We start from the raw sequence: 13,799 nt of genomic DNA, 5'->3' as shown, positions 1-13,799 counted from the left end.
TAGAGAATGACAAGGGCTTGAAAAGATGGTGGTGGTCGTGGGGAGCTCTTCTCGACAGAGATGGGGACATAAAATGGTGGTGTCAGGTAGTGCTTTTGGGCTCGCCCCACCCTTGGCCGACTTGCCAATTTCTTTATAGCTTCTCCATGGTGCCTACTAGAGCTAAAAAATTTGTGCTTTTATAGAAAATATTTGATTATAGATAAAATGTGTTGTATTTTACATCTTCATAAAGTGTAACCCAACTACTTTGGTTACAAATTTCTCATAAACTAATCATTTCATAAAATATGATGTGATTTTTCAAAATGGTACAATATGGATAGCTGTTAAATCCCATCATTTTATATTTTCGATGTGGGTTATATTAAACTTTTGAAAAATTTTATATGGTAAACCTATACAATAATTAAAACGACTTGCAATTCGTGGATATAAATTTCAATAGAATACCATGCAATCAATCATTGATGACTTCATATAAGCAACAATCAGATTCTTATAACTTCTCGGCATCTTATCCTTTACAAGTAAAAAGAATCTATCGCGCCACACTTTTTGATAATGGATTTTCAAGTGATCAAATGTTTCGATAAGTCTTAAATCATCTCAACTTGATGTGCTAAAGATTATTTTATATCTTTTCTTTTTCTACATAATTTTGGTGTAACCCAAGGAAAAAACATCAACTTTTGTGATTAAAACTTAGAACATATTCACCCTAATCTTAACCTCCCTGGAGATAAAGAATAATTTGGTGTGACTAAAGTAGAACCAACTAGGTTGATTTTTAATGTCGGTTTTTAATGTAAAGAAGAGTCTATACCTAATAAATGGGCAATTGAAGTCGAAAAAATCTGGGTGTATAGAAATTTTTTCACAAACTGTTTACAGAATAGAGACAAGTTTGTGGGCCCCATGTTGTATAAAAAATGTCAAAAATGTGTGTGGGCCCCAGAACTATGAGTTTTATGTATGTATTTTGGCAAAAATCCTTTTGTACATGTAGAAGTGTTCATTGAAGTCACATTACACAATGAATAAAGTAACATTTGGTGATCCATTTGGAAGGGTAGATTCGAATCTTGATTTATGCAAATACTTTGGATAATGGTTGGCAACAAGTTGCAATTTGGAAGATGGAAAAAGTCAGCTATAAATTTTAAAATTTTCATTGGTCAAAATAATATAAAGTATTTGTTCTTTATAGTTGTATTGTAAAATTGTAGTGATTTGCGTACACATCAACGAGTTCTTGATGAACGATATTGGATATAACCGGATATTAAAATGAATATAATTTTCTTCTTTAAAGCTTTAAATTCTATCCAGTATTATAGTGAAACATGCCATAAGGAATTAAGGGAACATTTAATGTAAATGATCTGCTAAGCACCAATACTTAACATAATGTCATAAGGAATTAAGGAAACATTTAGCCCCTATTTGTTTCCTATTATTTGGCCATTAAAATGAAAAATATTACCGTTATCAATCACATCTCACCATATTTAAATTGTTCTCTTATATAGGGTCAGTAACAGTTATATTTTTCATTCTCATTTTTTTATTAATGAGAAACCGTTTGTAATTAAAACTTTTGCTAATGCAATTAGGAGATTGTTGGAAATTGCTTTCAGCAATATTTTACTCCCTCCATCCCAATTATATAGGCTTGTTGCGTTTTTCACATGGATTAAGAAATCGTTTTTAATATCGTTGGAAAATTAATTGTTGCTAAGATCTTTCCTAGTTTACCCTTATTTAATTTTCAGTATCCAGTAATAAATTAATATTGGAATTAGTAAAGAATTTGAATGATTTAATTTGAAAAAAAAATGAGAGTTGTTTCATGTTTTCACGAAGTGGGAAATATGTGTATTTGGATGATTTTAAAGAAGTTGGCATATTAAGTAGGGAAAATTGAATAATGGTGTATTGGTAAATGAACAAAACAAAATATTCTAAATTAGGAAACGAGCCTATATATTTGGAATAAGAGAAAGAAAAACTCAATCTATATAATTGGGACAAAGGGAGTATGACAGATTTGATGTTTAAAGACTTAAGCCGTTATTTGGTAGCAATTTTTCAACAAAAAAAAATCAATTTTTGATAGTTATTTCACTATTTCAGCCGTTATTTTTGACTTCTTCAATATGGGTGGAACCCACTTTTCTCTCTAACGGTCAAAAAATCAATTCTTATAATTATTACCGAACAGGCCCTTAGATTTTTAATGTTAATTTAAAGAAAAATTAAGCCACGGTTGGATCCCTATTATCCAATAATTAATTTTTTTACTCATTTTCAATCACACATTTTATCAATAAAACAATTTGCACATATATCAAAAAAAATTCCTTACTTTTAAACGACGCAGTCTCCAAAAAAGTACTATTGTGATGTTTATTTTAACTTAAAATGGGGCACAAACTAGGGCTACATTTAAAATATTATTATTATGTTGTTATGTCTATGTCGTAATTTACATTCAATATCAATTTTACAAGTTGTTAATTATAGTTACGCTCATGAGATGAGTATTATGTATCATATTGTCAATTAGAAATGGAAGAAAAAATAATATATTCAATAAGTTGTTAATTTACATTCAATATCTATTTTACAAGTTGTTGATTATAGTTACACTCATGAGACTAGTATTATGTATAATATTGTCAATTAGAAATGGAAGAAAAACAATACATTCAATAAGTTGTTAATCTTGTTTGTTAATAATAAAAACAAGCTAGACCTCCATTAGCAAGCAATCGATCAAGCATATTGGCAACATGAGTACACTACAAGTTAATAGTGTAATAAATCACAGCTTACTTGAATATAAATTTAGTGTTAAAATCATTACATAAAATGATAAATTCCAAGATCTTTTAAATGGTTGAATCATCTTACTTTTTAAAATTTGAAATATGCATTTCATTATTCTCAAACGGTCTCAATCCCGATTATAATAGAAGGGGATTATAATACATAATCTAAATTCCTAATCTTTTTGTGAGGTTTTCATGCCTTGTATGTGGTTTTAGACACTATTCTATTTTTGAGTCATTTTCTATATGGATTTTCATTATTTTCTTATCCTCTTTTTTCATAACTTCAATGAAGAGGTTGTAATGAGTTATTTGGAAGTTGTAGGGAGTTAGGAAACCTATGAATTTGAATTCCATTCGAAATAATCCCTCCTATCCACTTTTGAGACCATGCGGGTTGGGTAACCTCACATGGGCAACCCATGGCTCGTATTTTCCAAGATCTCCCCTCACACATAACGAGTTTGACCCGAACCACAAGTAACAATGAATATCACACATTAGATCCTTCTCAAGGTTTATCTGACAAAAATTTATACGACAAATAGATCGTCCGACCAGTAAATAATATTAAAACTCATGATACTATAAACCTATTAGGAATATTTAGTAACTCTATTATAAGAACATTACATCTTGCTATACCTCAAACTCATTTTTCAACATTAATTCAATTATTTTTCAATTGAACCACACATTATGTCGTTGTATATACAATTATGTTTTTTTACCCTAAATGGTTAAACACAATTGTCCGGCCAGTGAATACAAATATAAATGTTGGTTAAAATAGTTCTCATTTTCTACTTGAATCCTTCAACTTTAAATCAACTGCTAACCTAGACATGTCCCATTAAATTGAATTAATCATAGTCGTTGGTAAAATATTAAAGTAACAACAATGAAATAAAATATCAAGAAATGATCAAAATTCATAAGGGTACACATGAGGTTATATAAACCGCAAGGTCTCACATAATGAGTAAGCGGAGATCCATTCACTCATTTACACAGTATTGATCACAAAAGCACACGTGGTATGAAACACGTGCTACAATGTTTTCTTCTTTTCTTATAGCGTATGTCACTTGCTTAATAAACGAATAATAATGTACAGATCCTAGTTCAAGTATTCCCCAATAAGTAACTTGAGTTCTCCTTATATTTATTCGTTTAGGAAATATTAAATCGAGAACTCAATTTGACATTAAACAAGTCTAAAAGATAGCGAAATCCGTATCAATTACTTGTTATAATTACATCTTGATATCTCATAAAAACGATCGGATCATATACACAACATGATCACTTTATCTCATTTCAGCACACCTCAAAGTGTCTGAGGCGATTGTTCGTATAAGTGAACCAATCTCAACTTGTTCGACATACTTTATACGTGCATGTAAATCATTATCTCGTATTCCCAAGGATAAATTACACATTAACTCAAAATTATTTTTCAATGGGCACACAAAACTCAATTAAGAGTTTTATGATACACTAAGTATCATATTCTACGTAATTCTAACTAACAAATGTGTCTTTAGATATTTTCAGAGTATGATGATTACATGTCATAATTTACATGGATATATTGCAAAAACACTTTCTTTACTAATGTCTCTCGTATAAATACCATCAAGTATTTGGTTCCATCCTGATATTTGACATTTTTAACACATGAGACAACTGCATAAATATCGTGGATCTCGTATCCTCTTAGTATTATTGAATACACATCTATACCAAATAATTTATTTAGTTGTTAAGAAATACAGTACAAGATATTCTTCTTGCTACTCTATAGAGCAAGATTGTAAAAGTCTAACAACTGCTTGTGTTTGACTAACTCTCATCCTCAATCGACATTTCTATATCTATTCCAATCACAAGTTATTCCTTTAACAATAAAATAGAATAACTGATGACAATACCATTAAGCTATCACAATACCATTTTTAAGGATAATATTGATACCTAGTGACTAGATCCATGACATGACAAATATTAGGACAAGTATACATCATAACATACTTCTAACTACTAATCGTACTAGATATAGTTCTCTGAATATTTGATAAGTGTATTTTATATATTTATTCGAGGCCTTTAAACGATAATATTTAGTGTTCTCTGATAAATTATGGTCTAAATTGTTACAATTGGTGTTGAATAGGTAGAAGTCAATATTGGTACAAGAAAGTGAAAGAAAGGAGACGAAAACCCGAAAAAGAGTGAAATGCAAAAGTTTGGGACCAAGTTGTAACAATCCAATAGTTGATTCGGACCATGAATCAAAGATTGAAGAATTTGGAGATCAAATTTCATATTTTGAAAAATGAAGGACTTGAATTGAATAAAAGAATACATAAGTTGCAAGAATGAAAGGACTCAAGGACTAAAATTTATTATATCAAAATTTAATTTTAGGACGAAGAATGTAACTAATTTAGGATCCTTGATTTCTTTTATTTGAGATTCTTTTTTCTTTTATATTTTAAGTGTGGGTTTTAATTATGTTTTCAATGCTTTGAATTTTCTAGCCAATTATTCAATGATTTCGTGAACAATAATTACGTAGAGATGCGAATTCTTATTTAGACCACGTATTAAAATCTGGTAAATTAATATAACGTGTAAAGATACTTATATTAATTGCTACGGCACTATAGGAATTCTTAGAACTATTATTTCATTTAAATAATGTTAATTTGCATAGAGATATGGAATTGAATTATTTAAATAAGCTTAATGAGAACTCGAGATGGATAAATTGAATACCATAAAAGAATTCGACCGAACACTACTTAAGTTTTATGAATCTCCATAGTAGAAATAAAGGTGACCAATAGGTAAATTTGTTCCACCATAATATCCATTCATTATTTGAATTCTCACTCATTTTCTATTGCATTCACGTTTTTTATAAATAGAAGTTAGGAATAATAAATTGAGTACTAAAGTATAGTCCTTGTGGGAACGATAATCTGGACTCAAAAATGTCCACTTTACTACTTGTTACGATCCGTCCACTTGCGGGATAAAATCGACAACAAGTTTTGGTGCCGTTGTCGGGGATCATTACTTTTAGTCTTAATTTATTTTTATTTTAACTGTTATTTGATTTATTTGTTTTCTTCTATTTACCGAAAAATGTGTTTGTTGTATGCTCCGTGTCCAAGATGACGATCTTGAACCGTTGGATTCGGAAATAGAACGTACCTTCAAATGAAGACGCAGGGAACACAAACAGAAATAGCAATATCAAATGGCTAATAATCTAAACAACCCTATCCCTATACAGCCAATTGGACAAATAGCCGCGAGAGATCAACAACAAGAGCAAAGGGAAGTAAATAACGGACACTTGTCAGTGTCTATGTTCTTAACGCCTATAGAAGCATCTGCACAGTCCAGTATAGTTTATCCAGATTTTGGGGGTAAACATCTTTAAGATACGTGCTGACTGGAGTAATTTGGTGAGTAACACTTTACAATTCTACAGTTTACCTCATGAGAATCCAAACACACATATCTCCAGATTTCTCAGAAATTGCAAGAATTGTCATGCTCCCGGGTTAATGAGGACACCATAAAGCTACGATTATTTCCATATACATTGAGAGATGTAGCATTGGAATGGCTGAATGCCGAACCTAATGGAAATATTGCCACATGGGAGGAACTGACCAGGCTATTTTGCAAAAAGTTTTTCTCACCAGCTAAAGTAGCAAAAATTAGATTGAAAATTCAAACATTTCAACAGAAAGATTGGGAGAGCTAGCACGAGATATGGAACAGATTTAAGGAGTTGATGAGGAAGTGTCCAAATCATGGATTCACTATTGGAAATCAAGTGCAGTATTTCTACATAGGACTTTCACTACTATCCAAATCTCAAGTGGATTCATCTGCAAGCGAATCGATCATAGGGAAATTAGTGTAACAATGTATGGATCTAGTTGAGTTGATTGCTACTACTCATTCCATGTTTTTATCAAAAAAAGTGGTGCCTCCAAGAGCAGCTAGAATATATGAATTAGATAGCATAGTATCTACCAACTCCCAAATAGCAGCATTAACAAAATAGGTAGAGTTATTAGTGAAGTCACAAATAAAAGGATCACATGCAGTAATGGCCAGTTCATCATGCGAAAACTACGGGGCTAATCATCTGACAGAAAACTGCACATCAATGGGATTTTCGAATGAACAAGTCAACTTCATTCAAAATGGCTCTCGAAATTTTAATCCATTTTCACAAACATATAACCCAAAATGGAGGCAACACCCAAACTTCAGATGGTCGGATAATAAGCAAGGGAATAGTTCAAACAATGCCTAACAGGAAAAAAAAATCAAGTTTGGGAAAGATGTTCAACCAATACAAGTAGAAGACATACAAGGTTTTCCAGTAGATTGACACTAACTTTCAGAATCAACAAGAATCAATCAAGAAACTGGGAATTCTAATTGGTCAGATAGCTCAACAACTTACAAAACACCCACAAGAAACATTGCCAGGCAAAACAATGGTCAATCCAAAAGAGCAAGTGCAAGTTATTATAATCAAAAGTGGGGTACAACTTCCAGAGATACATGTGAAGAAACCAGAGAGAAAAGATAAAGAAGTAATGGTTGAAGAGGCTAGAAAAGAAGTAAAGTCTGAACCACTAACTAATGAGGAAGACGAAAGGAAAGACACATTCACAGTGAAAGCACCCAGCCCTGTAAAAGCTTATGTGCCACCAATTCCCTTTCCTCAAATGTTACAGAGAAAGAAGCTGGACAAACAATTTACCAAGTTTGTGGAGATTTTCAAGAAATTGCACATAAATATCCCATTTGCAGATACAATAGCCCAAATGCCCGGCTATGCAAAATTCTTGAAAGAGACTTGTCTGACAAAAGGAAGCTGGAAGAACATGGGACTGTCTGCCTGAACGAGGAATACAGTGCAATTCTATTGAAAAAGATACCCCCTAAACTAAAAGACTCAGGGAGTTTCACGATACCTTGCACAATTGGTTCTAATTATTTTGAATATTCTTAATGCGATTTAGGTGCCAGTGTTAATTTGATGCCTCTTTCTATTTATAGGTCTATTGGATTAGGGGAAGCAAACCCTACAACTATCTCTTTGCAACTGGTTGACAGATCGATCAAACGACCAAACGGGATTATTGAAGATGTGCTAGTTAAAGTCGATAAATTTATTTTTTCAGCTGACTTCATCATTTTGGACATAGATGAGGATTCAAACATCCCTCTAATTTTGGGAAAACCCTTCTTAGCTATCGAAAGAGCGTTGATTGATGTTTACGATGGAAAGATGATTCTCTGGGTAGACAATGAGCAAGTCATATTTAACATGCTCAAGGCGATGAAAGATCCACCGACTTAGACACCTGTTGTCAAGTAGATGTTCTTGAAGAGTTGGTGGCAAATACATTTGAGACAGAGCATCAAACAATTCTTTGCGAACCAGAAATTGCACAATTGGAAGTAATAATGCAAAAAAAACTAAAGGCGTTGTCAACTTGGCCGAGCAACCAATAGGAATGAGACCTTGGCAGTATGAATCTCTTGGTGACAACCTTTCACCATCGGTACCTTCAATGGAAAAGGCACTCATTCTTGAACTAAAGCCCTTGCCTTCACACCTACGCTATGCATATATGGGAGAATTTACAACATTACCAGTGATCATTGCAAATGATATGATAAAGAAGGAGGAGAACAAGCTATTGCAGATACTTAGGGAGTATAAAACTGCAATTGGATGGACAATAGCCGACATAAGAGGAATCGGTCCTACTTTGTGTATGCACAAAATTTTAATGGAGAATGAGTCAAAGCCATCAGTAGAAGGACAACGCAGGTTAAATCCAACTTTAAAGGAAGTGGTGAGAAAAAAAGTGTTGAAATTGCTTGATGCAGGTATTATCTTTCTCATCTCTGATAGTTCTTTGGTAAGTCCAATACATGTGGTGCCTAAAAAGGGTGGAATTACTGTAAAGAAGAATGAGAACAATGAGCTGATATCAACATGGTTAGTAACAGGATGGATAGTATATATAGATTATCGAAAGTTGAATAATGCTACCTGAAAGGATCACCTCTCATTGCCATCCATTAATCATATGTTAGAGATGTTAGTAGGACATTGTCATTATTGCTTTCTGGACGAATATTCAAGGTATAATCAGATAACCATTACTCTAGAGGACCAGGAGAAAACAATTTTCACATGTCCCTATGGTACATTTGCATTTAGAAAAATGTCGTTTAGTCTATGTAACGCACCTACAACCTTTCAGCTGTGCATGATTGCCATATTCTCTGACATGGTGGAAAAAAATATCGAGGTATTCATGGATGATTTCTCAGTGTTTGGGGATTCTTTTGATGATTGCTTGGAACCACTATCGCTTGTATTACAACGGTGTGAAGAGAAGAATCTGGTGCTCAATTGGGAAAAGTACCACTTTATGGTGAATAAGGGGATAGTGCTGGGCTACAGGATTTCCTTAAAGGGTATTGAAGTTGACCAAGCCAAGATACAAGTGATCGAAAAATTACAGCCTCTTAATTCAGTTAAAGAGATCAGAAGCTTCTTAGGACATGCAGGGTTTTACAGAAGGTTCATGCAAGATTTCTCAAAAATTTCAAAACCTCTGTGTAATCTACTAGAGAAGGATGTGCCATTTCACTTTTCTCATAAGTTAAATGCCTCTAATATTTTGAAAGAAAAGTTAACTTCTGTACCTGTGATAGCAATACCTGATTGGGATCTACTTTTCGAACTTATATGTAATGCTAGTGAGTTTGCAGTGGGAACGGTGCTTGACCAACGCAAGGGAAAAGTGTTACATGTTATCTATTATGCCAGCAAAATCTTGACAGATGCTCAGATCAACTACGTAACAAGGGAAAAAGAGATGCTAGTAGTGGTCTTTGCCTTCGACAAATTTCATTCCTATCCGATTGGTTCAAAAGTGATAGTCTACACTGACCATGCAGCCTTAAAATATTTGTTTGAGAAGAAAGATGCTAAACCTAGGCTGATTCAATGAGTTCTGTTACTGCAAGAGTTTGATGTGGAAACTCACGATAAAAAGGGTACAGAAAATTAGGTAGCAGATCATTTATCAAGGCTAGAGTAACTGCAGGATTCAGAGGATATGGATATTAATGAAGTCTTCCCAGATGAGCAGTTATTACAGATAGAAAAGACTCCGTGGTATGTAGACATTTTTAATTACTTAGCTAGTGGCTATTTATATCCAGATCTCACCTATCAGCAGAAGAAGAAGCTCACCTATTAGCAGAAGAAGAAGCTGCTTCATGAAGTGAAATTCTATTATTAGGATAATCCAAATTTATACAGGAGAGGGGCAGACCAAATTATCAGAAGATGTGTGCCGAAGGATAAGATGAAATCCATCCTTTCTCGGGTTCATGCTTCGGCTTATGGAGGATATTTTAGCCCCACTAAAATAGCATCAAAGGTGCTTCAATGTGGTTTCTTTTGGCCTACATTGTTAAGAGATTGCCATAGATTCTGTAGGTTATGTGATAAGTGTCAGAGAACAGGTAACATATCAGGTCGTCATGAAATGCCACTTAACAATATTTTGGAGGTGAAAATATTTGATGTCTGGAGGATTGATTTTATGGGTCCTTTTTCGTCATCTTATAACAATCGGTACATTCTAGTGGCAGTGGATTATGTCTCTAAATGGGTGGAAGCTAAAACATTGCTTTCAAATGATGCAAGAGTAGTGGTGGACTTCATAAAGAAACATATTTTTAACCGCTATGGATCACCTAGGGCAATAATAAGTGATGATGGAACTCATTTTTGCAATCGATTTATTCTAGGCAGTGATGCATAAATACGGGGTACAACATCGAATAGCTACACCATATCATCCTCAAACAAGTGGACAAGTTGAAACTTCTAAGCGATGGCTGAAAAATAATTCTAGAATTCATTGTGAATTGATCTCGTAAGGATTGGTCAAAAAGATTGGACGATGCTTTATGGGCATATCGCACTGCTTACAAGACACCTATTGAAATGTCGCCATACTGAATAGTCTTTAGGAAAGCATGCCACCTATTAGTCGAGTTTGAACACAAAGCATACTGGACACTAAAGCAGTTGAACATGGATCTAGAAAAGACTGGAAAAACAATAATACTGCAGCTACATGAATTGGAAGAATTTAGAAGAAAAGCATATGAGAATGCATCCATCTACAAGGAAAGGACAAAGAGTAGCATGACAAGAACATCAGGCAACGAATTTTCAGAGTAGGAGATCAAGTCCTCTTATACAACTCAAGGCTTAAGCTCTTCCCAGAAAAATTGATATATAGATGGTACGGCCCTTTCATTGTCTCCCAGGTATTTTCCTACGGCACAGCTGAACTACATCACCAAACAAAGGGAACTTTCAAGATTAATGGACAACACATCAAACATTATGTGAAGGAGTTTCTCACCGCTAAAGAGAGCCTTGAACTTTCTGTTCCAGAATAATTGCGGCACAAAGTCCAGCTAATGACTTAAAAGAAGCGCTTATTGGGAGGTAGCCTAAGCTTTCTTTCCTTTATTTATTTTGTTTTCAAGCTATAGGATAGTTTAGTTTATTTATTAGTTTATTAATGAGTCATCATCCATATCTTTTTTGCTCATAGATCTTTGAATTTATTGTTGGTTATTTTGATTGTTTGGACTAAGTAACACATGTTCTAAGTTATTTGATTTTTAATGTTTGATTTACTATTATGTGCAGTGACATGACATTGTGTAACAATCAAACAAACATAGACCCAATGGAAAGCACAATGAAGAAGATTATCTAGCCGTCACACACAGTACCTCATACATTCAACAGAAAAATTTGGAGAGTACCTTCTTCCTTTTCTTCCCTACCCCTTTATGTGCTTATTTATGTTATATGACATTGAGGACAATGTCAATTTTAAGTTTGAGGGTAAAACAATTTTTAGTGTTTGTTTTTCGTATGCTTTTATGTTTTTGTGTTTGTTTAAATTAAAAAAAATTGAAAAATTTAAAGAATTTCAAAAAATAATCTCTTTTATTCAGTCGTATGCTTGTGTGGGTAGACAGTCTGGCGAACAATAATGATTTAATTTGAGATTTGGAGTTGATTTATGAACTGTGGATATGACACATGTTAGACTAATTGAAGCTCAACCTTACAAACTTGATATTATAAGTGCACTAGAATTGAATTTGATATTGTGATGAAATGAGTTATTTCTTGTTTTTGATAGGTTGATCTAGTTGGACATAGATGCTTTACCTAAACCATATTAAATTATCTATCCTTAGACCGAATTTAGCACAGTTGGGGGTGATTTTATAGTTGTAGGAAGATGCGGATGTGAATTTGGATTCCATATGTGAAATGTGTAGATTGTCATAGACTAACATGATAAAACTCGACGAAAGTCTTAAGTTTGAGATCGATTTATTTGAATAAGTATGTGATAGAGGCATTGCACTAGTCAACGCATATATTTTGAAATTTAAGACTTCTTTCTAAAGCCTTCATGACTCAAGTAATTAAGTCAGCAGGGGTATCTTAAAATTTGGTGCCCTAAAATCGTCTGACTTGAGAGTCATCAACCTAAAACTCGCTACAAAGATCATTTAGAAAGCAAAGAGATGAAGTTACACTTGAAAAAAATGTGTTCTCTTCAAAACTTTTTTGACTCGGGTCTGTAAGCATGTAAGGGTGTTTAAAACCTGGTGCCCTAAAATCATCTGATTTGTGAGTCATCGATCTAAAGCTTACTACAAGGGTCATCTAAAAAGCTTAATAGAGAGAATAAGAGTAAAAGTACTAAATACCTTGCTTAAGTTCCAACACTTATTTGAGGAAATTTGACCTTTGACAAAGGATAATTAGCCTAGTTGAGTCTTGGAGGTCGAAGCAATCAAATAATTGGAGAATCTTTGTTCATTGAAGTGTTGACTTGCAACTAGTGAAGTCCACCTTAACTCTAGAGGGTGAGCATAGTAATGAAATATTCTGCCTTAGATTACACATTAGGAATGAGTGAAAAAGAATAAATTTGGGGGGTGTGTGAATCAAACGAGAAATGTAAGGATATATTTAATCACAGACGGTTGAGAATTGAAACGACGTGTGTGGTCATGGTTGATTACTTGGTTCTTCACACACAGACGCCGATTTTGCACTGAAAGAGTGGATATTGGTTTGGTATTGTGACTTTAAAGCATGTTTATAGAGTAAACACTAATATCTTGAATCATGAGGTAAAAAGCTTGATTGTCCAATGAATTATATGTTGCATGCTTGTGTGTTCATCGTTATTTAGATGATAGTTTTGTTCGAGGACAAACAAATGTTTAAGTTTGGGAGTATTTGATAGGTGTATTTTGTACACTTATTCGAGGCCTTAAAACGATAATATTTAGTGTTTTTCTGATAAATTATGTTATAAATTGTTGCAATTGGTGGTAAATAGGTAGAAGTCAATATTAATTTAAGAAAATAGAAGAAACAAGAGGAAAACCCAGAAAAGAGTGAAATGCAAAAGTTTGGGACCAAGTTGTAACAATTCAATAGTTGATCCGGACCATGAATCGAAGATTGAAGAATTTGGAGATCAAATTTCATATTTTGAAAAGTGAAGGACTTGAATTGAATCAAAGAATACATAAGTTGCAAGAATGAAAGTACTCAAAGACTGAAATTTATTATATTGAAAGATTGAGAACTTAAAGGGTAATATTGCATTAATGGCTTAAATTTTTTTTTTTTGGTAAAGACATCCACACATCCTTAGTGACTTTTTAGGGTCCACCAAGGAAGGTCGATTGGGGTTAAGGGTTCCCCAACCATATTTATTTCATAAAAATCAAGAATACACGGAAGGAGGGGGGCATGAACCTGACCTCCAA

At 33.4% G+C, this 13,799-nt stretch overlaps 1 protein-coding gene across 1 annotated transcript; it reads left to right on the top strand.

Annotated features, from left to right (window-relative positions):
- Window positions 1-6,786: 6,786 nt before the first annotated feature.
- On the top strand, window positions 6,787-8,238 carry LOC111394019. The gene is made up of 4 exons (XM_023019810.1): window positions 6,787-6,885; window positions 7,271-7,638; window positions 7,686-7,789; window positions 7,898-8,238. The coding sequence occupies exons 1-4, from the start codon at window positions 6,787-6,789 to the stop codon at window positions 8,236-8,238; spliced, it is 912 nt and encodes a 303-aa protein (XP_022875578.1).
- Window positions 8,239-13,799: the final 5,561 nt, after the last annotated feature.

The sequence above is a fragment of the Olea europaea genome, chromosome 4 (assembly GCF_002742605.1).
Source record: "Olea europaea var. sylvestris chromosome 4, O_europaea_v1, whole genome shotgun sequence".
NCBI classification, from domain to species: domain Eukaryota; kingdom Viridiplantae; phylum Streptophyta; class Magnoliopsida; order Lamiales; family Oleaceae; genus Olea; species Olea europaea.
This window is presented reverse-complemented; position numbering and strand designations above follow the sequence as displayed.